Raw genomic sequence first — 27,484 nt, 5'->3', positions numbered from 1 at the left:
GAACCTGAATCCCTAAGTAAGATACATTATAAGCAGGTAATAAAACACCTTACCTCATTGATTCTTGCCTTCGTACCCGGCAAATTGGAAATATGAGCTATAGCTGCACCATCTTTCGCGATAGTCTCATTTGATACACCAATAATAGTATTAAACAGCGCATTTTTGTACTCGTCACTGTCTCCATCTATCACAAGATCTTTTAGTTTTAAAATCTGATATAGGAAATCGTGCAAAGTGTAAACTTGAGGGAGCAGACACCTAAGAACGTTAAGACCGCCGCGATCTAAAATCTCATCTGACCGGGTGCGTTTAGTCTTTGTCATATTGGGATTGCATTTATGAAGTGCAATTATCAATTGACGCGTTTAAAGAAGTGATAACACGTAACGTTTTAGTTACTTATTTACGCCTAATGACGCGTTTGATTCTATGCGGCTCAAATATTCTTGTAGGTTTTAGGTTTGATGGCGTCCCTGAATTGCTCTTGCCCTGATGCAATTTTGTACTCTCGCGTGCAGATCATATAATTATATATATATGCAGTTTATAATGGACAAACCGACTATAGCTTCATGGCCAGCTGCTTTGTATTTGGTAGCAGCAGCTGTATTAAATGCTGATTTAAACTGGGTTTTTTCAAGCAATATTCCTATGAACAGAACATATGGGTAAAGTCAAATTTCATACACAAAGGGCAACGCTGATATATATAGTGGCCAGTTTCAATTTTTAACGATTTTGGGTAGTGGGACAATTTAGTTTTCAAAATTGATCTAAGACGGCTAGGTGTTACGGTCAGCTACATCACAGTCACAACCGGGTTGCTTGCCCATATAATGAGCTCTAATTTTTTGCTGCGAACAAAGAATCGATTACTTATGGTTGCTGCACCAGTAGAGATTTTGATTTCACTGCTGTACGGCTCAATTTGTTTGGTTGGTATTGTTGATTTTGTCAGCAGGGTGCTGCTAATTGCGACCATCAGTATGATAGATCATTGCTTGTTCCACAGTCTGTCACTGTTTTCCTTCCGAGTTACGTTGATTTTGGACTTCATGGCGCACCGTCAATTCTGCTTGCTTTGGACTTTTTTTTGTTCTCACCAAACTGGAGTCTAAATCCAATTTCCACATTTATTCTGTATGCATTTATTGCGACTGGGTACTGGATATGGATACACCATACGTACTCTATCAACAATTTCTTTCCCTACCCTGTATGTTTTCATTCTAGTTGCGACAATATTAGGCAAAAGTTAACGTTCAAGCTGCTGGAGTTGTTGACTAGAGAACAACGAGCGATTTTGTTCTTAGTATGCACGGTATTACTGTTGGGAGTGTATCTGGTTCTGATAAAACTACACGCGTTGATTGTCAAACTCGACGTGAAAGACGTGAAAGACGTGAAAGAAGTGAATGAGAAAATCGACGCATAGAGTAACATTTGCTGTTACAGAAACAAGACGGGCGGTTAAAATATAGTGCTCAACAAATGTTGCCTACGTCTCTGCAATTAACGAGCTCAGTAGATCTACAACACTATGACGCAATTGTAATGCTTCATCACCAGGCAGGAGCTTGTCGCACATGACTGCATTGACAAACCCGGGTATTCCAAGCTCACTTAACTCGCTGCTCATAGACGCGACCAGAGCAACAGATGCTCTATAAACCTTTAAATCGTAAGCTTGTAACTCTGCAACTTCATCGTTTTGCATTTTACTCTAAGTCATTAGACTTCGCCATTCCTGCCTAGCTACCGTTCTTACCTCTGAAGTTTCTACTGCCGTGCTGTTATTACTCCCAAGCGTAGAAAGAACATTTTGCAGCGCATTTCCCACTTGCCGTCGTTTACGATATTTCTCCACAATGGCTTCCCGACATCGATACCATTGTCGCTCATGATTATCTTGGTGTTTACTCATTGCTCTGATTCTATCCATGGTGGCAGTATTGTTAATGACAGCATTATTTATATACTCTGCTGCCTGTTCCAACGTGGTTATTCTCATGGGGTCTAACTTTCTACCACGGCGCAATATGGTAGATGAAGCTACATCAGTAGCTTTTATTGACTGTGCACTTTCCATCGCACTGTCTTATCAGACATGCCTATTTGAACGTAACTGTTTGGAGACATAAATTGCTGTAAATGCACGCCTTAAAATCCGTTTGACCCCTTGGGAGTTTATGTAGTCACAGCTGGGTTTGGTACCTTTTTCAAGCTTTTGATCGCGAAACTTCAGATTTACACATTTTTTGGCAAAATGCTTATAGGCATTTGCGGACCCTCGTACTCTGGAAAGAACGAGGTTGCTCGTTTTTTGGAGCTTCAGGGATTTGTCCGTCTATATCTGATACCTCCACTCGCTGCAAATTCGACACAGATTAAAGAAGTCAGCGACGACAATGAACCTCAGCCTGCGTCTGTGTGCGAAGCTGTTGAGAAGTTCGTTGACATGAACTCTGGTCCCAATTCAGCCTTGCAAACGGAGGTTAATGACTACCATATGACAGCGACAAAGCAAATCAAAAAGAAACGGTCAAGACCGACGTCGTTTTCGACTGATTCACCAAGACCACCTCCACCTCGGTCAGATCGCACAGACTCAGCCAATCCAAACTTGAAAGAGGTGTCGTTTCATACTGTCGAATCTATGATTGACTATGTGACGAAAAGATGGACTCAATTGTTTGTGACCACGAGCGTCTACAGTGAAGCAGCATTGGATGCATTCAGTGCAAGACCTTTTTTTCTTTTGTTAGCGGTTCAGGCTCCTCTGCTAGTGCGATATCAGCGGGCGGCTGTTTCAAAGTAAGCGATACTCAAACATTTACTTTATAGTAGTAACCAACACTAGTTCAGATAAAGCTATGCCAATGAAGGAATTTCTACGGCAGACAGATGAGGATTTGTTTATGGGTCCAAACGCATTGACCCCATTGATGTATCGTGCGCACATACAATTAATCAACGCGACACAATCAATAGAGCTACTGTATTTGAAGTTGGCCAACTTGAATCTAACTGACGAAACGCGATTGCGACCTTCATGGGACGCGTATTTTATGGAGCTTGCGAATCTGGCCGCGCGCCGAAGTAACTGCATGAAACGTCGGGTTGGATGCGTACTAGTGAAAAAGGGCCGCGTAATTGCGACTGGATATAATGGAACACCGCGAGGGGTGACGAATTGCAATGACGGTGGATGCGAACGGTGCAACTCTGGTGGATCAGATGGTCACAGTCTGGGAACTTGTTTATGTTTGCACGCGGAGGAAAATGCGTTAATGGAAGCCGGACGAGAACGTATTGCAAATGAGTCCGTTTTATACTGCAACACCTGCCCTTGCCTGACTTGCAGCATCAAAATTGTGCAGATGGGGTTAAAAGAAGTGATCTACTCTCGCTCATATAGCATGGATTCAAAGTCATCACTCGTGCTTAAAGAAGGCGGTGTTATGTTACGGCAGTATAGTCCACCAGAACAGGGCGTGGTCGTATTGTAGAAAAATGCATTACACAATCTCATTTCGAAGTGAGCCATCAATTAAGCCTAAAAATACAAGACAGATATAAGCAGAGTGTACTCACAGCTACGGTTTTCCAGATACAGTACTCTTAGTTCCTGTTGTAGACACACCTCGTAATGTTTGACTTGACATTACGCGTCGCCCTATAGATCTTAAGATCTCTATTTTTGGAAATCCGGAGCGGAGAAACTTCAAAACCTTATCCACGCTATCTGGCTCGCTAAGGAAAACGTCGGATTCCGTTTGGAACATACAGCTATCGCAATTGGAAATTCGATGAAGTTTGCACTTACTAGCCTCTGCAAGCTTTGTGTAATAAAATTCTGTTCTGTGTTACCCGATCATTTAACAAAGGAATCTCGATATGCGTACCTGCGTCTCTAAGTATACTTTCCACATCGCTTTGTTTCTCAGCAACAGCTTGCGATGCAAATCTGACAACCACTTCGTCCGACCATTTTGAAACTTGAGCATTTCTGCGCAACAATTTAATCAACCGCATCATGAGCTCAACTTCATACATGCTGAGGTGAAACTCCTCAGAGTTTTTCTTTATCAGAACCTGAACCCACATGTCATTCAGTAGATCTTGTAGATCTGCCATAGCATCGTTCTCATCTTGCCGCCACACGTCTTCAAACTTATGCCCAAATGTACTAGTATGATCAGTATTCTCGACTGCCCAAGCGCCAGGGTCTAAACAGGAAGACAGATATAATTGGATGCGATCCTCAAACGTAATCTTTGGCACGCTTTGTAAAAATTCAGACGTTAAACTTGATTGGGCAGATGCCACAGGTTTTGAATCTATACCGTCTCTTTTGCGAAAGTTGAGAATCTTGCTTAGCAGCGAATGCCTGCGCTTTGGAGTCTTGCAAGATACAGTAGTAGACATCGTTGGTCAACATTCAAATCAGTAATTTGCAAGCAGAATCAGTAACAAAGAATCAGTATATATTGCAGCAAAAAAAAAAAAAAAGACTGTAGACAGACTGTAATTATGTATAGTTTTATGTATAGCTTTATGTATAGCTTTATGTATAGCTGTTTAACAGTCACTCTCGCGCACATTGGTTCCAGTCGTGTTGACAACAACGGCGTAAAAACACAGTTTAAGCCGCACACTTTAAAATCAATTAAGAACATTTCAGGTCAAACTGGACTCACCAAAATGGAAGCTCAAACGAATGGAAATCATGTAATCGATGAGATCGTTCAACTAGATCCAGATCCAGCAAATGCTCTTGAGTATATGAAAGTGGGTCGTTCAGTGACAACGTGAAGTCATAAACTAAACAATGTAAAGGTATTTACATCAGCGCAAGCTACGCGAACAGCAATTTATCACGAGTTTGAGCAGTAAATACCATATATAATTAAAGTTTGTCTGCTAATGATACAGTGCAATTGAAGATCACGCGAATGGAAGGTAATAACAACGCAGTTTGAAGGTAATGAAGGCTGACAACTGAATAGTATTGGAGTGCCAGAGATTCAACAAGTGATTCGGATAGCGCAAGAAGGTTTTCAAGATGTTTCAAGCGAGATAATACATGTAGAGCGAGTATTGGTATCACTTGGACTTATCCATTTGTCAAATATAATACGACAAGTTCAAGATCTTGAACGAGAAAAGTTGGAAGTCGTACGTCTGTTCTTGTTATTATATCTGCTTAGCTTGTTGAACTGATTTTTAGACCGTAAACTTGCTATCTTTTCAGATACAGGCAACCTCTAGGCCAGAAATTTCATACGAAAGCGTGATTGACGATTTGAAAGCAAAGTAAGAGAAATTGAGGTTACGGCTCAGTATGTTCTAATGTGCGATTCTAGACGTCAAGCCCTCATTGACAAAATTAATGAGGCAATGGAAAATGCTCGTGCTGACATGCTTGATCTATAATAATGATTGCTTATTAGTAGTTGCACATAGTCATAAATTTTGTACATATCTGATAACTACTATTTATGGTACAAAACCCTCAGTTAGATCCCCGCCAATTCGGTTCTGTTCCCCACTAAAACTCATGTTCAGGGCTTCTGACTTGAAACTGCACCGTCAATTCCTATTCAATTGCCGTGGTTTTTGTTACAATAATATGAGATATATATCGTCATTTAAATTAGTAGGTCAAAGCAACATCTTTCGCTTGCAAGTGACCCGAAGAGCCGTTCGTGCTCTTTCCGGGACCACTGTCCGGAGCCAGGCTGTAGACGCTGTTGTTCCTCATATCACGACTCATGAGAAGATACAAAATCCGACTACTACAAAGATGTTTATTAATAATGAGTTTTTTGATAGCAAGTCTGACAACTGGATTGATCTCTGTGATCCGGTATGAAACCGAGCATGTCTCAAGAAACGTTCTGATTGCAACCGCAGGCTACAAATAATGTCGTAACGCGGGTTCCACAGTCTACTCCAGAGGAATTGGTCACGGCAGTTGATGCTGCTGAGAAAGCTTTTAAAATCTGGAGTAAGACTACTTTGCTCTCTCGCCAGCAAATTATGTTCAAGTTCGTTTCACTCCTCCGTCGTGACTGGGACAGATTGGCTGCCAACATCACGCTCGAACAAGGCAAGACATTTCTTGACGCTAAAGGCGATGTTTTGAGAGGCTTACAGGTTGCCGAAGCTGCTTGTGGGATTGTGAGTTTGATTATTTACCGCGTTAGGCTTGATAGAGATTAATACTGCAGACAAATGAACTAAACGGCAATCTGCTTGAGGTTTCCACAGACATGGAGACAAGAAGTTATCGCGAGCCTTTGGTAAATATCTTGAGCATTTCATTTTGCAGTTCTGATGATTTGAAGGGTGTTGTTGCTGCTATTTGTCCGTTTAACTTTCCCGCAATGATTCCATTATGGTGTATCCCACCTGCTATCATCTGTGGTAACACCATGATAGTCAAGCCTTCTGAGAAAGAGTATGTGGTCTGTGGTTTGCAACTTGTTTTACGTTCTTTTAACGTTCGTAGTCCTGGCGCCGCTCTTATAATTGCTGAGCTTGCCAAGGAAGCCGGTCTTCCTGACGGCGTTCTAAATATTGTTCACGGTACCGCTCCTACAGTTGATTTTATTATCGATGAACCTAGAATCCAAGCTATCTCATTTGTTGGAAGTGATCGCACTGGAAAGTACATTTATACTCGCGGTACTGCAAACGGCAAGCGTGTCCAAGCTAACCTCGGTGCTAAAAATCACGCTATGTAAGCAATGAATTAGACGAATGGTAATTACGCTAACGAAGTATAGTGTCATGCCCGATTCTAACAAGGTTCAAGCTCTTAACGCAATAGCTGGTGCCGCCTTTGGTGCAGCGGGACAGCGTTGCATGGCCGTCTCTGTCGTTGTCACAGTTGGTTCAACCAAGGAATGGCTTTTGGACATGGTCGAAGTTGCAAAAAAGCTTAATGTCAATGGTGGATTTGAGCCTGGTGCAGATTTAGGTCCAGTCATCTCCCCACAATCCAAGGCCAGAATCGAGGCTTTAATTCAATCTGCTGCCGACGATGGTGCCGAAATTTTGCTCGATGGTCGTGGATACAAGGTTGACAAGTACCCGAACGGAAACTTTGTTGGTCCTACTATCATCTCTGGTGTCAAGCCTGGTATGAAGTCTTACGACGAGGAAATATTTGGACCAGTCCTTGTGGCTGTCAGTGTTGACACTTTGGACGACGCCATAGAGCTGGTCAACAGCAACAAGTATGGTAACGGCGTTGCAATCTTCACTCGCTCTGGTCCTGTGGCTGCCAAGTTTCAGAAAGAGATTGCATGCGGCCAGGTTGGAATAAATGTTCCAATTCCTGTCCCCCTTCCGTTCGGTTTCTCGTTTACTGGTAACAAGGGATCCATTCTCGGCGATCTCAACTTTTACGGAAAAGCAGGTATTCATTTTTACACCCAGATCAAGACAGTTACATCGCTCTGGAGATCAGAAGATGCTGTTGTCGAAGATTCTGGTGTGAATATGCCAACTCAGCAATGAATAATGCGTATATAAAAACGAAACTTATCAAAACTTTAAAGTTTTTGTGAGAGAATGTAGGTTGATGTTATGATACAATCCGACCTTGCAAAATTACTACAAACTGTAATTGTGCATGAAATGATTCTGTAATGTCCGAAGTTGAAATGCAAGCTATTTCAATCCGTGATCGCATAAAAGCAATAGCACGTCTGTGTTAAACAGAAGTTATGACCGGTCTCCGTCTCATCACGTTTGTGCGACCTATGATGTCTGAAAGATGTAATTCTACGGCCACGACCTCTCCCGAGAATCCGTCCGCGTCACCGGTTTGTGCAGGCTGAATCTCGTCTACTGACGGAGCTGATGGTACTATATTTGTGTGTGTTTGGCTACGTTCCTCGTCATCGATCGTTTGCCGCATGTTTCCATGTTGATCTGTCTGTGCTGTTTCAGCCGCACCTGTAGCTAAAGCTGCCGCGGCGGAAAGAGACGCTGGTATTGGAGTCACCAGATTTGTTCCTATCGAGCTGTTCTGTAAATTTGTTGATATTGCAAGCATAATCATCTGAAATAAAGCCACAACAATATCTGAGAATAGGAGCTGTAAACGCGACGAAGGTGCTTTCTGACCTGTGAACTCGATTGTGAGACCACCGTGAAGATATCCTGCATTGGCTTCTCTGCTGACTGGAAGACTGGCAAATAAATGCACCATCAAGCAATAAGCATTTGCACCTAAAATGGCAAAATAAACAATTTTTGTTCGTGATGCCTGTGGAATAGGAAACGGCTTTGGTGTTAAATAATTCTTATAGTTTAGAATGATCCATAAGCAATATAAAATGTGCTTACTAGTTGTATTATACTTCGTAGTATTAACCGTAACAGTGAAATGCTAAGTCAATTAGTTGTCGTCATATGTCTGTGGAGAAAAGCACCTACTCCATGTAGTACATGTATAATAGATGACAGTAGCTGAGAATATCAAGTGACCGGATCAAATGCCGCTCAAACTCCTGCCTTCTTTTTTCTAATAATCCAGGTCTTGCCATCGTTTCTGTACCATATAACAAATACTTTAGCCCAATGTGAGCAATATGCCATGTCAATATCAGGCCCTCAAGTTGTCACCAGCAAGTCTAATTTTCTCACAAAGACCAACTGCAAACCAGTTAACTGTAGTGTTATGCTCCACTCAAAAACCACAGAAAGGCCTTGAGTTATGAAATACTTCGATCCCAAGTGGCTTTATCTCTTTGGTTACTTGATCAAAGGCAATGTCAAATTTACCCGGCTTTTAACATCTGATAATTCCAAACCCAAAATAACTAGTTTAAATAAAATAGACTGGGGTAGTATAAATGTTTTTCCTATTTTTTAATATTTTTCATGTTTGGATTTTAATAGCCTAAAGACCAATAAGATTTTAAAGCTTTCTTTTTGCTAATTGATGTAGCATTAAATCCTGCAATTATCTCAATTACAGAAGACTGTCTAAAACGACTTGTAAATGTCTGCCTTTTCAAACTCATATCAATGTTCATTATTAAATTAAAGCTTTGAAAACTACTATATACTTGGAGGAAGCAGTAAAGCTATAACTTGCCTTGGTCTTTCCGTGGCTAGTAATTCAAAATTATTTGCAGCGTTTTGCTATATAGCATTAGTATTGTCCAATAGCACGCACGCAGAATCTTACAGTGTCTGTGACTTCAGTTTGATAACCCATAGACATCATATCCGCCTTTGTCTTCTCTGTTAAAATTCGGGATTTGCCCCCTAGACCGACCAACAAAAGCTCTGGTCTAGGATAAAGAAATGATAAAAATTTAATACCGTCTCTATCGATGTCAACCATTCCGACATCTAATCCCTTACAGTATGGTCTGAAATCCCATTCCAGTACCTGTCCATCCATAATTGCACAGCCAATGGAATTTTCCCGACAATCAAAAATAGCACCGTCGGATAAAACAAAACCATTATCATAGACACTATCAAAAGACACTGGCGGTCGAGGCAAATCTTGTAGCATATCAAAATCCTGAATTGCCCCTCCTTTTGACGGGGTTATGCCAGTTGCATTGTTAAGCACTTTTTCACGTCGTGGAGTAACTGTGTAAAATGATCGAGCTTGCCTGGTTCGAGAAACAAGTCTTAAACGACATCTTGATGCCCTACAAATTAAGCGCATATTATTCTATCGTGCGTTAATTGAGGATTCTCCAAGTCTCGACATGCTTTATTAATTCAAAATCTCCGGCGTCCAAAATATTCAAACATGAGGGACACTATCAGGGTTTTGTGTCGATTTCATCATTTTTCTCGTCAATCAAGTAATATCGTTTTTGGCAGATAAAAAGTCAAGTACTTAGTTCTCTAAAATTCAGCAAAAGCATTGCCAAAATATTGCTCGTCTACAGATTTTGACACCTTTAATGTATTAGTATTATAAAGTAAATGTTGACAAAATTATAATTTAAATTATAAAAAAATTAGCTCGCCCAACCAGCATACAATGAAGTATGCCGTTGCCCAGAATCGAACTGAGGTCTCTTCGGCCACAACGAAGTGTACTGACCACTATACTACAACGGCTAACACATACTTTCTCAAGATTTAAACTATATTTGTTCCCACGCTAATATTATAGTGTCAATATTTATTTAAATTCCGTGATGTCTACATATATTTTCTGCACCATTCTTTATACATCACAATATTATCATTAGGTGTCACCAATCATGTTGTTATTACGATCAGTCTGAATATAAAGAAGACTGGACCGACTACAATATTTGTATTTGTTTATTTATTTTACAATTTGAGCATTGATTTTATTATTATTTACATTGTATCATTTATAGATAATAACTTATTGAGAGCAACATTAAACAAAATCTAGAGTCTTATCTTACCTTTACTCCTATTATACTTTGTGAGAATTTAAGGTGCATTTGGAGCCAACATAGTTTCTAACGAGCCTTCTCTGATCTTGTCTACTGACAATGATCGTGATTAAACACATGTAAATGATGTTTACTATTATTTGTAAATGAACAGGATATTGCTGTTTAATGGTAGGGTTAACATGCGTAGGATGCCAAAAATATCCAAGGGTTTAGTGTCAATATTTTACTACTCTGTCCACACATTTCTACCAATTTTTACCATCATATGCATCGCGATACATTTGTTTTGTTATGCTTATTATTATGGTAAATCTGAACATTATTGAGACTGGACTTCAGTTTGTCGCTTATATTTTTAGTCACTTTACAAGCAACATTTAATTAGTGATTATTCACATACCATTATCTGTAGGTAAAATTATAAAAAAGCTTAGAGCATTCATTTATATTGTGGAAAATCGATCGGTCTTTCCCTTCTTTATACAACGCTGAGAATTGGTATAACTTTCCAGCACTTAAGGGTAAGGGGTTTGCACGTGTGTTCATCTGTGGTCGCGCGACCTTTTAGCGCTGTGAGACCCAAAAGAGCCAATCATGTCTGAAAACGCGCGCACCAGGCCGGCACGCGATCACGCGCTGAACCGGTTTAATTCTGTCCGAGAATGGAATGGACCACTCAGTGATTGTGGATTATGTCGTGTGCAACGGGTAAATGTTGAGACTGTTGGCTGATAGTCGAGTGAGACGTCAAAGCTGGGTAATATATAACTCTTTGTTGCCCTCTCTTGTTATTCTGTAATTACATTGTACTTCTATTTTGCCTACTCTCTGTATGAAGAATGACAGTTTATGAAAAACAAGATCGGAAATTAGAAGCAGCCTATGAGCAGCCTTCTGCTCTTATTACTCCTCCTCCATCTGGTGACATCCAGCCCAAAGACCTGCAATGTTCACCAGTCATATCTACTCTTTTGTTGCCTCCTTCAGCTACAATTGCAGATGTTAAGAACGAGATTACAGAGTCTTGTCGAGGAAGTAAGAAGTTGAAGCTTCCTCCACCGCCAATGCGATCGCGAAGAATCATTCAGATGCAGCCGGTCTTGCCTAAACCCACAAGTACCAAAGCAGTGCCGAACTACGACGATAATTTTGCTGCTCTGTCTGGTTCTTCTAATACTACGACGAAAAGTCGTCGAGGAAACACATCAACTGCTGCCACCAGAAAGACTGCCCGTAAAGTTGCCCATTCTGCAATTGAACGGCGGAGACGATCAAAAATGAACGACGAGTTTGAGTCATTAAAGACAATAGTTCCAGCTTGTCGAGCTGCTAGTGAAAATCATGGCGAAGCAAATCTTCACAAGCTTGGGATTTTGCAGGCTACTGTTGAGTACCTGAAGTATCTAGAAGAGTGCATCAATCAATTGCAAGCTCGAGTAGACTCACTCGAATCATGCAGCGGTTTGGTAAGTGAGAGCAGATTTGAGCTTGCTCAGCACATTGAACGAAAATACGACTGCGACGAAGACTTCGATTACAACGACGAGGACCTTGATGACGATGAAGAGATGGACGAAGAGTCAGATCCGAAGGAACAGGTTCAATTTGAAAGTGATGACATGGAAGAAGCCGGAAAGGAAGTTTCTCGTGCATTACTTTTGCTTAGACGAGACAGCAGCAGTAGAAACATTCCACTGCAAATGGAAAATGCTCGAGTTGGTCTAAGAGTATGTGACCTGTTGGGTTGAGTTTGTACGTAACGTACTTTTTGAGATTTGGTTTCTAGGTGTTATTGGTTAAGGTGCTGTATTCTACCTTTGTTTTTGTCCAATGCAGATCAGATTGTAGCAATCATGTAGCAATCATATATCCCAAGCTCTGTCTATCAACTAGAAACTGCAAACTCCGATTCCTGCTCCTGTTTCAACATGTCATATTTTTGCCTCAGGCTCAATCTCTGGTACAATCTTGCCCATAATATTATACCGCTGACTAAAATAGGAAAACCAGTCATCTAATACGCGTAGTTCTGATTCATCTAAGTCCTCAGTCTCCGGTACCGCGTTTTCTGGATCCAGACTACTTTTGCCCAATCCTTTAGAGCCATCTTTGCCTGCAAAAACAGCGTAACTTCCACCTGGGCCATAAACATCTTTTTTCTTCGTCACATCAAACACAACACCTCTGATCGCAACATAGATTGAAGGATTCTTGATGCCTGCGTGTCTCAGTTATATCAACTGGCAAAATTGCGCGTTACCCACCATCGTACTGCCGAAGTTCTGACAGCGTAAATTCAAAATCTTTGGGATCTTCTAGAATGACCGGTATTTTTGGTGCGAATACCATCTTGTTTAAGCAAAGGTGGGTAGAGATGCTAGTGTACTGAGAGCAGTGACATCAGTTGGCGGGGAAATACCTTAGGTAGGGTAACAGATGCTCATCCAATTCGGGCCGAATGTCAACTTCTGGGGCTCGCATACTCACTTTAGACGCGATACTCCTACTCCCACGTGGCAATGGAAGTTATGGGGACCGACTATTACGGCAAAAAATACTGTGATACCTTTTTCTGTGCTGTATATGTTCTGATTTGTTCTGCTCTTTATCGTGATCTACCTACTGTCTACAATTTAATACACATACATGCCTGCTGAATCCTTTGCAGCTGCTGCTCATGTTGAGAATTCAGCATCAGAGAATCCTTTTAATGACGACGGGAAGGTTTTGAATAAGACCAATTTGCTTGCCACTTTTACACATAGCCTGGGAGTGTCGTCTAAAGGATCATTTGAGACTGTGCACGAGTCACTCAGCAAGAAGTTGACAGCAAAATATCCGTCAAATATGACTGGTCTCCCGAGCGTAGCTTACGATTGCGTTCACTTCTGGAATGCCGATTTGAACCGCGACTCTAAAGAAGTTTCTAAATTGGTGTGCAAATTTTCCGATTTGGCGTCTCTTCCAATAAATCTGGACGCGAAGAAACTGCCACTACTTAAGAATATCCCCCGTCATCGTAATGTGCTTCGCCTTTACGTTCTTGAGGGTCGCGACGTCACCTTCCCGAGTGGATTTCTTGAAATTGTTCGCTACAGTGGACGTTCTTGGCGTCAGCCGTCTGTTCATTTACGAACTTACTGTCGCTCAAAGTGCGAGCTTTTAAAGCCGCTTGAGAAGTACCGCCAACAGCTACGCGACGTGGCTGTTCACAGTGATGAGAGCCAGTATTTTTGGGGGTACGACTTCACATTTACCCAAATGCACGCCGTTGTAACCAAGGATACAAAAAATTTAAGTTGTGCTACTCTAGTCGGGCGGGTCAGTGGTTGGAATCCCGACATTGTGCTTATCCGAATTACTGCGACCTGCGCTGACTGGATAAAGCTACTCGAACATGTGCTCCGAACAGGAAAGAAGGTTGTCATACTTGCTGATAGCATTCTTCAAGGAGTCTACGATAGGTTGGTTGAGACTTTAGCTGTGCTGCTCGCATCCTGGAATTCAAACCATCGAATGGATGTTACACCAGAATCGTGCGCTCATCGCTATTTCTATGATAAATACAACAGTCTATGCAGCAACGGTGACTTGACCAACCTGACTTGGGCCTTTGACCCTACCGTCATCTCCATTTTTAAAGTCAACTCGTCCTATATGCCGTCGTTCGACCCTGTACACGAATATCTCTCACTCTACAGTTACGTCCGGCAGTCTTACGGTGCTTCAAATGTGTTGCGATCGTTGTGCACCGACTCCGCCAGACTCGAAAACGTAGTATTTGACGCCACCGAAGCAAACCCAATATTCAGCGTCACAGTCACAAGGCACAATCGCCTGTCACGCGAGCAGGAGGTGCAAGTCATTGGCCACGTCGGCGAACTCAGAGTCCATGAAACTCACGTTCTCGGACCGGACTGCTTGTTTTTTGGCGCAGAGGAAGTCTACCACAAAATCGTCATTGACCAAATCATTCTCGTTCCGTCTTTCACGAAAAGGAAAGTTGTTAAAAAAAATGAGTGTGCGCTCGTCCGATTTACAATGAAAGAAGATGCCAACTCGGCCGGAAAACTCGAGATGAATAATGTCAGCATGCGCAAGATGCGAATCAGTCGCAAACCAATTTCAGAGGAGCTCAGACGTAAACACGGGTATTTCTATGACATTAATCGTCAATATCGATAAATATGTGACAACGGAAAGAAATGTGAAACTTTAAAAAACAGTGAAAGCACCAATACTATTGTGTACAATAACGTATATCAGTTGAACCTCAAACTTGCCTTTACTTCTCTCATAAATGCAAACCAGCTGTAATGCCGAAAGACCTGTTACGAACTGGCTGTTTGATGCTGTTGCGACCAGTCAGAGTGGCCAATCCCAACTCGCAATCAAAACCATAAAGTTTTAAACATGTTTAAGGCTCTGTGCTTGCTATTCGGAAGTATCTGGTTTTCATCATCGGTTTTCACATCAAAGGCGTAACCAAGCATTTGTAGCGGAGAAATAACAAGCTTGCGATAGTATTAACTAACTTACGTGTTTATGCCATAAATAAGTCATTTATTTGTCTAAATGCAGGACGATTCGCAGCCCGATTGAATATTTAACCCAGAATACTGCAGGTTATGACGAGTTGCGCAGGAGATGAAATAAAGGGGAACTTATGAATTACTGTACCGGGTTCAGGATGGCTATGGATGATAATTCCAGATTTATGTATTTAGTTTACACAGTTTTTGTAAAAAACTAAAGTATAGTTTTAAACAAATGACAACCTTTATATCCGGTCCACGCTGCCTATAGAGACTACGATGAAGAAGTTAGTACAGAACTGAGGCAATATATATAGTAGTATTGGAGCACGTAAAGGAGCACGGAGGGGATATCCCAAGAGCCTCGTATGTACTGGTAAAACGAAGCTAGAGTCAATCTAATTACGAAATTCTCGAATTTCTAACAAACAGCATCTATGTACTATTATTCACGTATCATACAAACTTAGCCGTGCCTTTAACCTTGCCTTGACCAGCTTCCATCTTTGCCGATCGAGCACCGAACTGAATCGCGCGCTTCTTCTCTGTCGCGACCTGAGTCAAGCCGACTTCTCTGGCAAACTGTCGTAGCAGCCACTTTCCCTCGACGGCACCATTAACTTCTCGCATTTTAACGTCAACCGGACACTCCAGTGCAAACGACACAAAGTCTTCGTCTAAAAACGGATATCTAAACTTTCAGATTATTGTCAGATATTACATTGTACTGTCTTAATTATTACCTCTCGACTCCAAAAAGCGCCGACTCTATCGTCACGACCCAAATTACGCTCATGCAACCGTCCAAAATCAAGCGCCAGTTCGCCGACCAACGCTTCGTATCCGCGATGTTTAAATTCCGTAGCATGGCGCATATATCCAGCAAAAAGTTCATCGGCACCTAAACCAGAAATCAATATTCGACTCGTCGTGCGGTAAGGCTGACCGGTGGATGACGGTGACTTGAATAATGTGCCGCACCCTTTGGCAGCAAAAAAAAAGGCAAGCGCAATTGAAAAATCCATTACGCTTTCTTTTGGATACATTAACTCCTGTACCAACAGTTTGTTCTCCTGGACCTGCGTAAACGGTACGTCGATTTCCACCAACCTGAGAGTGCAACTAGACTCTTTAATCTGAGGAAGGATCAACAGTTCCCGCCAACTGCGTCTGCCCAGTACACGGTCTGGAGTATCATAGCCACCGCCAATCCGAGGGTTCTCAAAAGCGACGTTCAGAAGATCGATAGTTGCAGAGTGTTGGCGCAGGACTATACACGTCAAGTATGCTATTATCGAGCAATCAATCCCACCTGAGAACAAAATCGCGTAAGAATTGGTCGCAGGCGAGTGATTGATAGCCAAGACTCGACGACGAACAGCTGCCGAAAGAACTGAAGAGAACAGGTCAACATTCCTGGAGTTAGAGGACAGTTTACACGAAGGTGTGCCGTAAGGATATATCTAAAATATTAACAAGCACTCTCAATAAACCCTGTTTATAAAAGTAGGCTTACCAGCGTCGTCGGACCTTCGTGTGCCCACAAAAACTCTGTAGTATCCAACTTTCTTGTCAGCTAATTCGTCCATTCCAGTGCATTTACCCACTTTCGTCAAATCCGTCTGGTAGACGACTCCAGCAGGCACTTCCGCCCACTCAGCTCTCAGTTTTGGATCACCTGGTGCTACGCTACTCAAGACCATAATCTTGTCAGATCTGTAGACCAACAAACTTCGTCTTCCAATGCAGTCTCTTGCCCACCAAATCTTATTGGCTGGTTTATCGTAATATACAAACGCGTATTCTCCACGCACACATCGCAGTGTCTTGAGAACTCCTAGCTGTCCAAACCAAGTTGCTAAAAGTGCTGTATCATTTACCGATTTGACATGCTCATTGAACAGCAACTGTTGGTTACATTTTTCCAACTCTTGTGTAACGTGAAAAATTTCGCCATTGAATTGCAGCACACTACCCGAGTCTTCAACAAGCGGCTGAGATACCAACGGGTCTCTCATTGACAGAACGGTGGAGAACAGAGTCATTTGGTATTCATTGCTAAGATCAATAACGACAGTATCATTACAATCAGGACCTCGGCATTGCAGTTTTTTGCGCAAATCGAGAACATCAAGTAAAGTACAATTAGATGAGTTATCTCGAGCAATACTGAAAAATATACCGCACATATCAAATCATTTCTTGAACTCCCCTAATTGTATAAAATCAAAACTTTCAATCCTTATTTCTTTGCACTTCACTACAGCTCAATTAACCTCTTCAGATACTAAGTAGAAAAGGAACAATAGAGCAGTATGTAATAAAAACAATAACAAGCGATAACAGTCACTTTGACTATGCGCTTGCGAAGACAAAGTGCATTTGCTGGCCAGTATCTCTAAACTAAACCTTCTCTCCCATTAGGAGAACTTCATAACATTTTCCCCAAACCCGCCACAACTATTATTGCCAAACATAATCCGCAACCACCGGCATTAGTTTAGAATTCACAATTCCACTTCATTCAATTGAGAATTCAGTGTCTAATTATCTATTGATTGGTGTGTTTTCAATAAACTGATACGCTTGTATCGCGAATGGTCATATAGTCAGTCCCACGTATCAACTGATATAGACCTAGTCAAGCACCACAATGTCTGCCTTAGACGATTCTCTCCCACACTCGATAATGTCTCTGTCAGCCGTGACGGAGCTGTCTGATGTCTTGACATCTCCACCTACGGAGGCTTCGTCCGAGCAGAATGATGTAGAGACGTATGCTATCTTCAATTATTCTTTTACGCTGTGCTAACTAGTAGTTTTTTGTCGAGATTGTCAGTTTCCGATTCTCCGAACTCGGCAGAAATGGTGGCGCTTGCTCCAAACACTCAAGTTGGTGAGATGCCAACTGCATCGCCATTGCCAGCTCCACAGCCTTCAATTGGCAAGTCTGGCGTTGATCTTCAAAGTATACTTGATCAGTTTGACCCTTTGGCGTTGCATTCACCGACTGAAGATCCAAGGCCGTCATCTTCTCGCTCAAGCAGCAAGTCCAGTTCTCATCTATCACGGTCATCGAGCACGATCTCAACTGCATCCAAAACAGGTGGTTCAATAAGGCCGGCGTTTCCCACTCGCTCAACATCAAAAGGGTCCGATACGATTACGGTAGAGTCGGCTGCGAGCGAAAAGCCGTCACATAAAGCACCAACAGCAACTCAGCGGCCATCACTTCCGAGGCCCGAAGATCAACCGGCCGAACTGCCGTTTGACTTTAGTCGGTTCCATACCCAGCTTAGACACAAGGGCGCTGAACCGCTGTCTCGATATTTGAAGAGTTTCTTACATGAATTTGGTAAGAGGTCATGGACAGTGAGAGAGCAGGTCAAGATTGTTCAGGATTTTCAAAATTTCATTACCCCAAGAATGTCACAATATCCTCCCTTTAATAACTTGCCAGACACGGAGATTGCCAACGCGTTGGAGGGTATGGAGAAACTTATCATGAGTAGACTGTATTTGCAGACTTTTTCTCCTGAAATTCCACGCAGCCGGCGGACGTTCAGTCATGATGAAGATTTACTACGAGATAATGTGTTGGAAGAAAAGATGCGCATATGGTCGTGGATTGAAGGTAGCCATCTAGACGTTGACAAGGATATTGTTAACCGCGGTGAGCGCTTTGTACTCCTTGCTGAGGATGGTAAGATTCAGGTGCGTGTATTCCAAAATTTTTATTAACTTGTTTAGAATTAAAGAAAATTAACCGATATCGGGCACCTCGCGACAAAGTTATTTGCGTATTGAACTGCTGCAAAGTCATTTTTGGGCTCTTGCGGCAAACAAAAACCGAAGAATCAGCTGATAAGTTTCTGCCTATTCTGATTTTGGTTGTTATTCGTGCAGCGCCAAAGCATCTGATTTCGAACGTGCAATATATTATGCGATTTCGCAATCCGGACAAGCTCAATGGCGAAGCTGGATACTATTTGTCGTCGCTTCAGGGTGCAATTGCCTTTATTGAATCGCTTGATCGTAATTCTTTAAACATTACTGACGAGGAGTTTGAGGAGCGTGTAACTCAGTCGGTCGCAAAGATTCAAATCAACGCAGAAGAAGAACGCAAAGCCGAGATATCTCGAGCGACATCGCCCCCATCTCGAGCTCGGACTCAGACACCGCCGTCTCGGCCATTCACACCTTCTGACATGGCTGATGTTGCATCCGATGTCGCTTCACAAGTACACGAAGCACTGAGCGCCACATTCACGGCACCATTCAAGCAATTTTCAAAGCTATTTGACGGTGACGGTGATGAGGAGCAGCAACGCCCAGGAGTTATGGCTAGAACACGAGATTACGTGGGGGCCCGTCGAAACTCTGCGGTATTTCATCCTGTGCCAGCGACCTCTGCGGCACACCGTCGAACTGCGTCTTCTGTTTCTTCGCGTCCCGCCCCGCCGCGAACTTTATCTGAAGAGACTCAAGAGACGCAAAGGCAGGATGTCGAAGATCAAATCAAGGTCACTAGCTCGTTGAAGCAAATGTTTCCAAATCTTGAACCTGATGTTATTGAAGACGTGGTAGTGCAACAGAAGGGCCGACTTGGTGCATCAATTGACGCGTGCTTATTGTTGACTCAAGATTAATTTAAATTTATTTACAGGATAGTAGTGCTTTTTTGTAATTGTAGTATCAGTCGGCATTTTATTCATTGTTCACTATTGGGCCGTAAATACATGGAGGATTCCCGCAGTCCGTCGTCATTTCACGTGACCATGCACCGTTCTCGGAGATAGTTGTGAGATTGAAAAACAAATGTATTCTGCGCTGCAAAGACCAAAAAGAAACGGCCGTTATTGGCTGGTCTTTCACGATATATTTGCTGTTTTGATAAGTTTGTTTAAGCTGAATAGATAAATATGCCTGCACTACCTGGCGATGACCTTAATCAGCCTAATTTGCTAGCAGAACACACGGTTGGTCAGCGTAACCGCAAATTGGACCGGTTTTTGCGAGAAATTGGTTTACGTGTTTTGATTGACTCGACATTTGATATCAAAATTTTGTGTTTTCAGAGGTTTGTGCGTATGCTGGCGTACGCACAGACAACTCTTATATTGACTTTATACTTTACTGCATTGGGATTTTCGGAGGAGCGTATTGGACTGTTTATGACTGCTACTTTAATTGGTGATGTGCTGATATCGTTCGTATTGACTCTATTTGCAGACGCGTTGGGACGTAAACGTGTTCTAATTCTGGGATGCATGCTTATGTTTGGCTCTGGTGTTGTCTTTGCGATTTCAGATAATTTCTGGATTCTGTTGCTTGCTGCCATTGCTGGTGTAATTTCTCCGAGGTATACACTTGTGGGAAAGATTTTGTATGGTAATAACTGTTTGAAATAGTGGTAACGAGATTGGACCGTTCAGAGCAGTGGAAGAGTCAACGCTTGCTCACTTGACACCCGCAGATGAACGAACTGACGTTTTTGCTTGGTACTCGCTGTTGGGCCGGTTTGGGTCGGCTATCGGGTCGGCGACTTGTGGTGCGATGGTCCAATTTTTGCAAGACAGAGCCAATTGGTCCAACGTACGCTCGTACAGATTTGTTTATCTGTCGTATGCAGCCATCGCGCTTATCAAACTTTACACGTCCTACATTTTGTCTGAAGCATGCGAATTAAAAGGTGTAGCTCAGAGCAAAGATTTGGACGAGATCTCACCTGATTCAGATGGTATTGACGAGGACGCCGTGCTGCTACGCAGTACCGATGAACTTCAAGAAGTGCTTCGAGACGAAATTGTCATTGAAGAAGGGGGACCTACAACCCAGCAACCAGTACTCAGAGGCGGTTGGTTCAAATTAAGGTCTTACTTACCGCCCATGTCTCGCGAGTCGCGTAAGACGCTTCTTATTCTAATGCCGTTGATCGGCTTGGATGCTTTTGCACAAGGACTCATCAACGACTCGTGGCTGACATATTATTTTACTGAGAAGTTTGGTATTAAAGAAGCTTCGCTGGGTGGGATGTTCACACTCGGAAACCTGGGGGCGTCGGCTGGTGCATTACTGGCAGCTTCAATCACCAGACGAATTGGCATTATCCCTACTATGATTGTTACGCATGTGCCGTCATCGCTCATCCTTGGTGTGATGCCTGCGATCAGCGACTTCACTCTTGCACTCGTGTTTTTTGTGCTGCGACAGGGCACAAACATGATGGACACTGCACCGCGGCAGGTCTTCATTTCGTCGGTCGTGTTGCCAGAAGAACGTACAAGTACGATGGGATTGTCAAATGTCATTCGAACATTCTCAACCTCAATAGGACCGACCATCACAGGTATTCTGGCAGAGAAACACAAAATGTGGGTCAGTTTTGAGATTTCTCTTGCCATCAAATTGATGTACAATCTCGGTCTTGTCACCTTCTTTTGGAAAAAAGATTGGAGCAGATCATGAACAGCTATTACATTGATAGATTTTTAGTGCATAAGTTGAATGAAATTGATATACATATTTTACAATGACTATGAAAAGGCAGGCAGACGAAAGAAAGAACACCAAAAATCCATGAAAATAATGCAAGCATTTCAGAATGTACTATTAAAACATTGATGTTTTCCTGCGCCGCTTCTTACCGCTCATCAGGCCACCAAAGTCTCTATCGCCAGCATCCCCAAACTTCGCAGTCTCACGTCTAAGCCGTCTGATGTTTCGTTCCCTCTCAACCTCGCGTTTCTCAATCTCTTCTTGTGTAAGCTCCTCGACTGACGGTACCCAGCCGTCGCCCAAGCCTTCGGGGTCCATACGCCAGCCAGCTTCGGCGCCATATGCCGCATCGTTATCGACCTCAACTGGCAGATGCCCTTCGCAAGCTTCTTTCTTTAACCGGATCAAGATTTCATATACAGAGTGTGCAATTGCAGGATAAAACTCACCAGCAAGGCCCATGTCCTCCACGATTGTCTTTGCAAATCGTTCCGGCGTAAACTCTGACGATGCCAGATCCCATTCAAACTTGTCTTCATACAAGTGCTTGGCCAAATGCAAACTCATGTTTACAATCACATTCTGGATCCCGGCTGGAAGATCAATCGTAGCCACCGGAGCATACTCTTCTATCTGAGTCTTAATTGCGTTGCTTATTTGCGGCGCATATGGATGTTGAGGGATGTCTAAATCAGAGCACATAATTTGTGAAAATTGCTCGGGCGTGATCAGCTGCTCTGACAAATTCCATAAAAAGAAGTCAGACAATCTATACGCGCCCAAGTCTAAGTTTATCCGGATGGGAATCAAAATCTCCGGCTGCTCCGCTGCCAGTTCAAGCTGCTCTTCTGTACTATAAACTATCAGCCTATAAATCCCCGTACTCTCCTCAAGACTCACTGATAAACATGATTCGTCATAACAGCCGGCCTGCTCTTTATAGGTGTATTTTCATCCTCCGTCGGCCGGTCTTCTAAATCGTCTTCCTCGGCCTCAACGTAGTTCCGCTTTGCTGCACGCGGTAGTGTTCCACCAGTACTGACTAAAGCTCCTTGTGGTACTAAAAGTGCCGTATGCTTTGCTCGAATCCGTGAATTGTAATTTATGATGCTTGCCTGACCGTTTCTCACCGGAATAGGCTGCATAGGGTACTGATACGCGTTCCTTCTACTCATTTTAATTGCCTTTTTATTGTTAAACCCTGATTGCACTCTGAATGGTCTGTGAAAATTCAATTCTAAAATGTAACGAAGGAGCAATCCAAGGCAAGAGTTGCTTTATAGTGGATAAATCACTGAAAAACAATTCAAACAGTCAAGTTCAAATGTTGACTCACTAAATCGCCCTGACTCTGCAAGTTATAATTAGTTCAATCTTTGTTGCTCTGCGTCGCTGTCTTGCGGGTCTTGCAGTGGTTCTCCAATTTAACTCGTATATTTGTCGTTTTGACCGCGATCGCAACTTCGACTAGGGTGCATTTTGGAGCGAGTGAAAGGAGTGCAAGGCCGTTGTTGTCATAAAGGGTTTAGTGTCATTTACTATTGTCTAACAAGAATCCCAACGCATTCACTTTGTATACAGTTGTTACATTAGTTGTACATTTCTGTATTATATCAAGGATGTCAACAAGTACTTCAAATGATGAATCGACGCAGTCTGTTGCTACTATATATCCCACTGCTGTGCCAATGCTTGTACAAGATCAATTGACTCCTGCACCGTCAGAACTGCTTCAGTCAGTTGAAGGTACCAGTGCAAGTCCTCCTCAATCGACAGCTGTGCCAGAAGAGCAAAGTTCTGTTTCGATTTCTGTACCTGCAGTAGCTTCTGCCCAGAGCTCAGCGGTCCCAGTACCAGTTTTGGACGTTGTCATGGCTGATGTCCCTACCTTATCTGCGATGCCAGAGCGAATACAGTTTCCCTTGGATATATCAGAACCAAGACCAGTACAGAGTGCCACTGGTGGAGCTGCAGATGAAGCAGGATACGATCGGCAAATTGCGGGTCAAAAGCGATCTGTATCACCCCCAGTAAGCGAACAAGACGTGGCTATGTCAATAGAATCGAAGCGAAAACAGATCAAACACAGTAGACCAGCAACACCGACAATCAAATCAGACGAAAACGTGAACAGACGTGCGGAAGATAAGCTCAAGCCGGTCAGGGGAGGTGCGCCTACCAGACGATATCTCAATGATCAAGTAACTCCTGTGTTGCTTGAAGGAATGAAGCTTGTTGCTCGCGAACAGTACGTATTTATGTGCAGTAAAAGATACGTTACTGAGTTCTTAGACCAGAAAATCCATTAGAAGTACTAGGAAAATTTCTGCTTCAACGAAGCAAGGCTGCAAAGTCAAAGCCTATGTAGATTATTATTTTGAAAAAAGAAGTAATAAGTCCATGGAGATATGTACAGTATTATGTCACGGAGTCGCTATATTAGTTAGCTGCGGTGGGGATATACCGCATTGTATTAAAAAATGGCAGGTTTAAGTGAACAATGGTTACAACTTATACTACGCGTGCATGCCTAATAGTAAAAGGCACCCAAGTTCAGAGAAAGCACGACTACGAAAAACTGCTAGAAGACAGCCGTAACCGCTCAAATGCAGGTGAAAACTATAACCTTTTTTTATCCGAAAAAGACACATAATTTACAGCACAAACTTTCATCCTTTTGTTGACTGAGAATGAGATTATGCGACGAGCGCAGAGGCAGTAGAAGACTCGCTAGATTCATTAGAACAAATATTCTCAATCAAACAATCATCGACTAAAACATACTATTTCCAGACAGGGGGAAGAACACCGACAGTCTTGTAGTATCGGGCGAGTCTGTGAATTCTTGACTCAATGAGAATCAATCGAAACTTGGAATCCTTATCCTTGCGATTGCGCTCGAGATGCTTGCGGACAGCGACAGCCTTCTTGATCAAGTGGTACAGATCTTCTGGGATTTCTGGAGCGAGACCGTTTGACTTCAGGATTCTAAGAATCTTGTTTCCGGTGACGACCTTGACTTGGGCAACACCATGCGAGTCACGGAGAACGACACCAATCTGCGATGGCGAGAGACCCTTACGAGCGTTCTTGATGATCATGTCGACAATGCTCTCAGGAGAAAGTTTGAACCACGCAGGAGCGTGACGAGAGTAAGGAGTCGCCGAAGCGGACATACCTTTTCCCTGGTTATAGTTAGTACTCTGCTCATCAATGGCGACGGTGTGATAGTATCGCCAGGCATAATATACTGACTTTGCTGTGCATACGACCCATGTTGAATTATTCAGTTAAAGAGAAGACACGAAATTGGTGAAGTGCTTGATATTTATTGCTATTTTGGCGTTATAGTGTGTACCACAGATTGGATTAGGGTTATTTTCTGTCGTTAGTTTAGAGTAGTAGGTTTAAGGTTAGTAGAATACAGTCACGACACTTCCAGAGTAATCTGTAAAGCTGTACACTTACGGCAAAACCGTACTATAGCATAAGTGTTTTACAAAAGTGAGGGATTCGAACTTTTATCAATCATAACACGACAGTTTGAAGTTCTTCACACATACAATTCAATTGAAAGTATACAGACGTAGTTCAACTGGTAAGTCTCTTTTTTATCATTGTCTTTCTTTCAACTGCGAACAAAACATATAAAATGATGATACCCATACAGTATGTATTTATCTGGCATCTCTAATACTAGAGTGACGCATTATGCTTCGTTCGAGGACTACACTTTGGCTTGACAGCCTGTCTGATTTGACTGTTTTCTCTGCAGGAGATTGTTTGAAATTACTGTGTCTAACAAAGACAGTTTACAATCATTTATAACCATGTCTTTTCTTTTTTGCTCAAACTGTGCTGCGAGTACTTGATCCAAGAATGCCCAATGCATCCCAGGTCTTCTTGGTAGACATGTCATCACCGAGCATTGTGGCTGCTTTTGCGTCAATCCGGTCTGCATACTTTCAGCGACTGCCATTTTCTTACCCAATATTATAGCCATATGTGGTCCCCAAGTTTCTAATACAACAGGCTCTGGCACTTCGGAATCATACCCATTTTCAGATATACTTATCAGTCGGATCAAGTTTTGAACTGCAACATTGGCTTGAAATATTGCACCACCGCCAGTCTCGATTACTGGGAAGTTATTCACATCCCCAATGGCAAAGATATGAGGGAATCCACTCACAGACATGTCGTTCGCTATCCTCAATCCCCCGTCGGATGATTCTTTAGCACTTTCGAAGATCAATTCGTCTAGGAATTCAGTACAGCACTTGCCTCTGGAGGCGCACCATACCTGCAAAGTATTAGTTAGGCAAGGCTTGATCTATCGAGTTACTAACCGTGCAGTTGGACTCAAAGCTTGAGCCATTTGCCGTGATAACCGCTCCGTTTTTCTCTTCTGTCACTTTAGATTCTAAAATCACGTTTACTCCCAATATATTCAGTGCGTTCAAGACCTGTTCCTTAAATTTGTGGCTGACTTTCTCCGGTGGCAACATAGACCGTGAATGAATGAGTGTGACTGACTTCTTCTGATATGCGTATTTAAGTTCTGCAGCAATGTCTATCCCAACAGCACCGCCGCCAACAATCACGATTTTATTTGCGGCCTCGAACCTTTGCACGTAGCTATTCATAACTTCAAGATACTCGCCTTTGGTAGCTACAGAAGGCATGATGTACGATTGCCGGTTTCGACCTGTTGATAAAATACAGTAATCAAACGGTATCTCCACTGGTGTGCCATACAAATCAACAGTGATAGATTAATCAGTTATGCGAGTGACGTACGAATGAAGCAAATCAACATGGTCAAGCACAGCTTTTGAAAACGATGACGTAGGCTCAAATGTAGTTTGCGCGAAACCAGGTTCCACCATTGCTCTTGGTACCGCGATCGCATTCAATACGCCCTGTCGCGGCTCTACAAGCGTAATGTATGGCATCGGGAGAGGCGATTCAACTAGCGTCTTGGTCAACGCATATGCAGCGGCATGACCACCAATGTTGCCGCCAACTATAACAATACGAGCGTTTCTGGCAATTGGTCGTGCCATACTTGACAGGAAAACCTTTTTGTTGAAGAAATAAGGCGTTGCAGAGAAGTGAGCAAATGCTGCAAAATGTTTTGAAAAAACCATGCGTTTTAGTCTATCAAGTTTGCAATAATGTATTGTTTCTTATATAGTGATCTCTGCAGCCGCTCATGGCTGGAATGGTCACATTGACCGCAGCGGAGCTTCGAAGAAGAGACGGGGATGGAAATGGAAAAAAGTCCATATCAGCGCCGCACTTAAAATCAGGGGCTCATCTGATAAATTGATCACAGCCACGGGATCCCGGCTCAATTGATTTACTGATGACTGCGCATGATGATAGTGGTAAATGAATTATATTTTATCATATGTATGAGCAGAGCGGAGTTGCTTTCAATTTTGAAAAGAAAAGACCTTATTGAGAGCGACTTTGTATTAAGGTTTAGATTAAAAATACCTACTAGCCCCTCATGCTTACAATGAATGACTGTTTACTTTTATCTAATTTTGCTACGCGACCTAAAGCATCTCAGCTTCTTCATTTTACACATATATTGGCAGCATCAAGCATGGAAAATCCTCATGAGCAAGTACACAACGCATTGCTTACTCGTATAATTGCAAATGTGGTATGCATTTTGGGTCTAGTTACAGATGCTCTAGAACTAACGCGTTTCAGGAAAAGTTAAACGAGGCTATAATCGTTCTTAACAAATCTCTTCAGGTGAATACTTTCTTATTGTTATTACTTTAAGTGAGCAATGCTAATGGAAAAAGGATGTCAACAGAGAAAACATGAATGTCGAGTTGTTGTCACAGATGTGGGAGAACTATCAGCGTAATGTGTTATTTAGTCTTGAAAGCACCAGTTTATTAGAGAAGCCTATATAAATGCTGAGATTTGCAGGGTTTGCTGTTGGCGTTATTGTAATATTGCTTATTTTAGTCTTACTCATTTGAATTGGAAACATCGTAACATATT

At 42.5% G+C, this 27,484-nt stretch overlaps 20 protein-coding genes and 1 non-coding gene across 21 annotated transcripts; 10 read left to right on the top strand and 11 right to left on the bottom strand.

Moving 5' to 3' along the window:
- The first annotated feature begins 500 nt into the window (after positions 1-500).
- V1512DRAFT_260865 (FAR-17a/AIG1-like protein) lies at positions 501-1,612 on the top strand. The gene is made up of 5 exons (XM_066915947.1): positions 501-671; positions 717-745; positions 790-938; positions 989-1,219; positions 1,271-1,612. Exons 1-5 carry the CDS (start codon positions 541-543, stop codon positions 1,436-1,438), a joined length of 708 nt encoding a protein of 235 aa, XP_066772015.1. The 5' UTR covers positions 501-540; the 3' UTR covers positions 1,439-1,612.
- Positions 1,343-2,156, bottom strand: V1512DRAFT_260864 (uncharacterized protein). The gene is made up of 2 exons (XM_066915946.1): positions 1,772-2,156; positions 1,343-1,726 (listed from the first exon to the last, which is right to left on the bottom strand). Exons 1-2 carry the CDS (start codon positions 2,090-2,092, stop codon positions 1,502-1,504), a joined length of 546 nt encoding a protein of 181 aa, XP_066772014.1. The 5' UTR covers positions 2,093-2,156; the 3' UTR covers positions 1,343-1,501.
- A 113-nt stretch (positions 2,157-2,269) lies between these two features.
- On the top strand, positions 2,270-3,512 carry V1512DRAFT_246883 (cytidine deaminase-like protein; the record flags this gene model as incomplete). The annotated part of the gene is made up of 2 exons (XM_066914458.1): positions 2,270-2,817; positions 2,864-3,512. The coding sequence occupies 2 exons, from the start codon at positions 2,270-2,272 to the stop codon at positions 3,510-3,512; spliced, it is 1,197 nt and encodes a 398-aa protein (XP_066772013.1).
- A 31-nt stretch (positions 3,513-3,543) lies between these two features.
- On the bottom strand, positions 3,544-4,582 carry V1512DRAFT_260862 (uncharacterized protein). Its single transcript, XM_066915945.1, has 2 exons — positions 3,909-4,582; positions 3,544-3,859 (listed from the first exon to the last, which is right to left on the bottom strand). Exons 1-2 carry the CDS (start codon positions 4,429-4,431, stop codon positions 3,600-3,602), a joined length of 783 nt encoding a protein of 260 aa, XP_066772012.1. The 5' UTR covers positions 4,432-4,582; the 3' UTR covers positions 3,544-3,599.
- A 125-nt stretch (positions 4,583-4,707) lies between these two features.
- On the top strand, positions 4,708-5,439 carry V1512DRAFT_270530 (uncharacterized protein; the record flags this gene model as incomplete). The annotated part of the gene is made up of 6 exons (XM_066917608.1): positions 4,708-4,794; positions 4,843-4,895; positions 4,939-4,965; positions 5,013-5,181; positions 5,234-5,319; positions 5,370-5,439. The coding sequence occupies 6 exons, from the start codon at positions 4,708-4,710 to the stop codon at positions 5,437-5,439; spliced, it is 492 nt and encodes a 163-aa protein (XP_066772011.1).
- Positions 5,440-5,635: 196 nt separating this feature from the next.
- V1512DRAFT_270529 (Aldehyde/histidinol dehydrogenase) lies at positions 5,636-7,530 on the top strand (the record flags this gene model as incomplete). The annotated part of the gene is made up of 6 exons (XM_066917607.1): positions 5,636-5,872; positions 5,920-6,186; positions 6,237-6,308; positions 6,354-6,466; positions 6,518-6,748; positions 6,795-7,530. The coding sequence occupies 6 exons, from the start codon at positions 5,636-5,638 to the stop codon at positions 7,528-7,530; spliced, it is 1,656 nt and encodes a 551-aa protein (XP_066772010.1).
- Positions 7,531-7,628: 98 nt separating this feature from the next.
- On the bottom strand, positions 7,629-8,746 carry V1512DRAFT_131710 (uncharacterized protein). Its single transcript, XM_066912966.1, has 4 exons — positions 8,682-8,746; positions 8,455-8,630; positions 8,365-8,407; positions 7,629-8,320 (listed from the first exon to the last, which is right to left on the bottom strand). Exons 2-4 carry the CDS (start codon positions 8,562-8,564, stop codon positions 7,727-7,729), a joined length of 747 nt encoding a protein of 248 aa, XP_066772009.1. The 5' UTR covers positions 8,565-8,630; positions 8,682-8,746; the 3' UTR covers positions 7,629-7,726.
- Positions 8,747-8,945: 199 nt separating this feature from the next.
- Positions 8,946-10,099, bottom strand: V1512DRAFT_260855 (NADH dehydrogenase 1 alpha subcomplex assembly factor 3). Its single transcript, XM_066915944.1, has 2 exons — positions 9,212-10,099; positions 8,946-9,165 (listed from the first exon to the last, which is right to left on the bottom strand). The coding sequence occupies exons 1-2, from the start codon at positions 9,704-9,706 to the stop codon at positions 9,082-9,084; spliced, it is 579 nt and encodes a 192-aa protein (XP_066772008.1). The 5' UTR covers positions 9,707-10,099; the 3' UTR covers positions 8,946-9,081.
- V1512DRAFT_t26 lies at positions 10,039-10,110 on the bottom strand. Its single transcript has one exon. It is a non-coding gene; the product is annotated as a tRNA-His (tRNA).
- An 894-nt stretch (positions 10,111-11,004) lies between these two features.
- On the top strand, positions 11,005-12,307 carry V1512DRAFT_260850 (uncharacterized protein). The gene has a single exon (XM_066915943.1). The coding sequence runs from the start codon at positions 11,264-11,266 to the stop codon at positions 12,170-12,172; it is 909 nt and encodes a 302-aa protein (XP_066772007.1). The 5' UTR covers positions 11,005-11,263; the 3' UTR covers positions 12,173-12,307.
- A 48-nt stretch (positions 12,308-12,355) lies between these two features.
- Positions 12,356-12,773, bottom strand: V1512DRAFT_246876 (putative steroid-binding protein 3; the record flags this gene model as incomplete). Its single annotated transcript, XM_066914457.1, has 2 exons — positions 12,356-12,642; positions 12,689-12,773. The coding sequence occupies 2 exons, from the start codon at positions 12,771-12,773 to the stop codon at positions 12,356-12,358; spliced, it is 372 nt and encodes a 123-aa protein (XP_066772006.1).
- A 133-nt stretch (positions 12,774-12,906) lies between these two features.
- V1512DRAFT_290450 (uncharacterized protein) lies at positions 12,907-14,609 on the top strand (the record flags this gene model as incomplete). The annotated part of the gene is made up of 1 exon (XM_066918215.1): positions 12,907-14,609. The coding sequence occupies exon 1, from the start codon at positions 13,071-13,073 to the stop codon at positions 14,607-14,609; it is 1,539 nt and encodes a 512-aa protein (XP_066772005.1). The 5' UTR covers positions 12,907-13,070.
- An 806-nt stretch (positions 14,610-15,415) lies between these two features.
- On the bottom strand, positions 15,416-17,004 carry V1512DRAFT_246874 (asparagine synthase-domain-containing protein; the record flags this gene model as incomplete). Its single annotated transcript, XM_066914456.1, has 4 exons — positions 15,416-15,655; positions 15,703-16,422; positions 16,476-16,523; positions 16,567-17,004. The coding sequence occupies 4 exons, from the start codon at positions 17,002-17,004 to the stop codon at positions 15,416-15,418; spliced, it is 1,446 nt and encodes a 481-aa protein (XP_066772004.1).
- Positions 17,005-17,410: 406 nt separating this feature from the next.
- On the top strand, positions 17,411-19,626 carry V1512DRAFT_260838 (uncharacterized protein). Its single transcript, XM_066915942.1, has 3 exons — positions 17,411-17,734; positions 17,779-18,662; positions 18,710-19,626. The coding sequence occupies exons 1-3, from the start codon at positions 17,613-17,615 to the stop codon at positions 19,606-19,608; spliced, it is 1,905 nt and encodes a 634-aa protein (XP_066772003.1). The 5' UTR covers positions 17,411-17,612; the 3' UTR covers positions 19,609-19,626.
- A 37-nt stretch (positions 19,627-19,663) lies between these two features.
- V1512DRAFT_275248 (major facilitator superfamily domain-containing protein) lies at positions 19,664-21,493 on the top strand. The gene is made up of 2 exons (XM_066917819.1): positions 19,664-20,321; positions 20,371-21,493. The coding sequence occupies exons 1-2, from the start codon at positions 19,882-19,884 to the stop codon at positions 21,425-21,427; spliced, it is 1,497 nt and encodes a 498-aa protein (XP_066772002.1). The 5' UTR covers positions 19,664-19,881; the 3' UTR covers positions 21,428-21,493.
- Positions 21,448-22,926, bottom strand: V1512DRAFT_260834 (uncharacterized protein). The gene is made up of 2 exons (XM_066915941.1): positions 22,358-22,926; positions 21,448-22,310 (listed from the first exon to the last, which is right to left on the bottom strand). The coding sequence occupies exons 1-2, from the start codon at positions 22,630-22,632 to the stop codon at positions 21,572-21,574; spliced, it is 1,014 nt and encodes a 337-aa protein (XP_066772001.1). The 5' UTR covers positions 22,633-22,926; the 3' UTR covers positions 21,448-21,571.
- Positions 22,868-24,120, top strand: V1512DRAFT_260832 (Dpy-30 motif-domain-containing protein). The gene is made up of 2 exons (XM_066915940.1): positions 22,868-23,705; positions 23,750-24,120. The coding sequence occupies exons 1-2, from the start codon at positions 23,077-23,079 to the stop codon at positions 23,823-23,825; spliced, it is 705 nt and encodes a 234-aa protein (XP_066772000.1). The 5' UTR covers positions 22,868-23,076; the 3' UTR covers positions 23,826-24,120.
- Positions 23,960-24,901, bottom strand: V1512DRAFT_131458 (40S ribosomal protein uS15). The gene is made up of 2 exons (XM_066912965.1): positions 24,242-24,901; positions 23,960-24,187 (listed from the first exon to the last, which is right to left on the bottom strand). Exons 1-2 carry the CDS (start codon positions 24,631-24,633, stop codon positions 24,154-24,156), a joined length of 426 nt encoding a protein of 141 aa, XP_066771999.1. The 5' UTR covers positions 24,634-24,901; the 3' UTR covers positions 23,960-24,153.
- Positions 24,902-25,184: 283 nt separating this feature from the next.
- V1512DRAFT_206329 (uncharacterized protein) lies at positions 25,185-26,190 on the bottom strand (the record flags this gene model as incomplete). The annotated part of the gene is made up of 2 exons (XM_066913383.1): positions 25,185-25,760; positions 25,807-26,190. Coding segments are annotated over 2 exons (960 nt in total), but the record flags the coding sequence as incomplete, so codon positions are not given.
- V1512DRAFT_131063 (uncharacterized protein) lies at positions 25,945-26,790 on the bottom strand. The gene has a single exon (XM_066912963.1). The coding sequence runs from the start codon at positions 26,605-26,607 to the stop codon at positions 26,233-26,235; it is 375 nt and encodes a 124-aa protein (XP_066771997.1). The 5' UTR covers positions 26,608-26,790; the 3' UTR covers positions 25,945-26,232.
- A 232-nt stretch (positions 26,791-27,022) lies between these two features.
- V1512DRAFT_260824 (DASH complex subunit Dad4) lies at positions 27,023-27,482 on the top strand. Its single transcript, XM_066915939.1, has 3 exons — positions 27,023-27,131; positions 27,182-27,226; positions 27,280-27,482. The coding sequence occupies exons 1-3, from the start codon at positions 27,072-27,074 to the stop codon at positions 27,391-27,393; spliced, it is 219 nt and encodes a 72-aa protein (XP_066771996.1). The 5' UTR covers positions 27,023-27,071; the 3' UTR covers positions 27,394-27,482.
- Positions 27,483-27,484: the final 2 nt, after the last annotated feature.

This window comes from Lipomyces arxii (genome assembly GCF_038497795.1).
Source record: "Lipomyces arxii strain Phaff 12-163 unplaced genomic scaffold V1512scaffold_5, whole genome shotgun sequence".
Lineage (NCBI taxonomy): Eukaryota > Fungi > Ascomycota > Lipomycetes > Lipomycetales > Lipomycetaceae > Lipomyces > Lipomyces arxii.
Note: the sequence above shows the minus strand (reverse complement) of the source record. Positions and strands in the feature narration are given on the sequence as shown.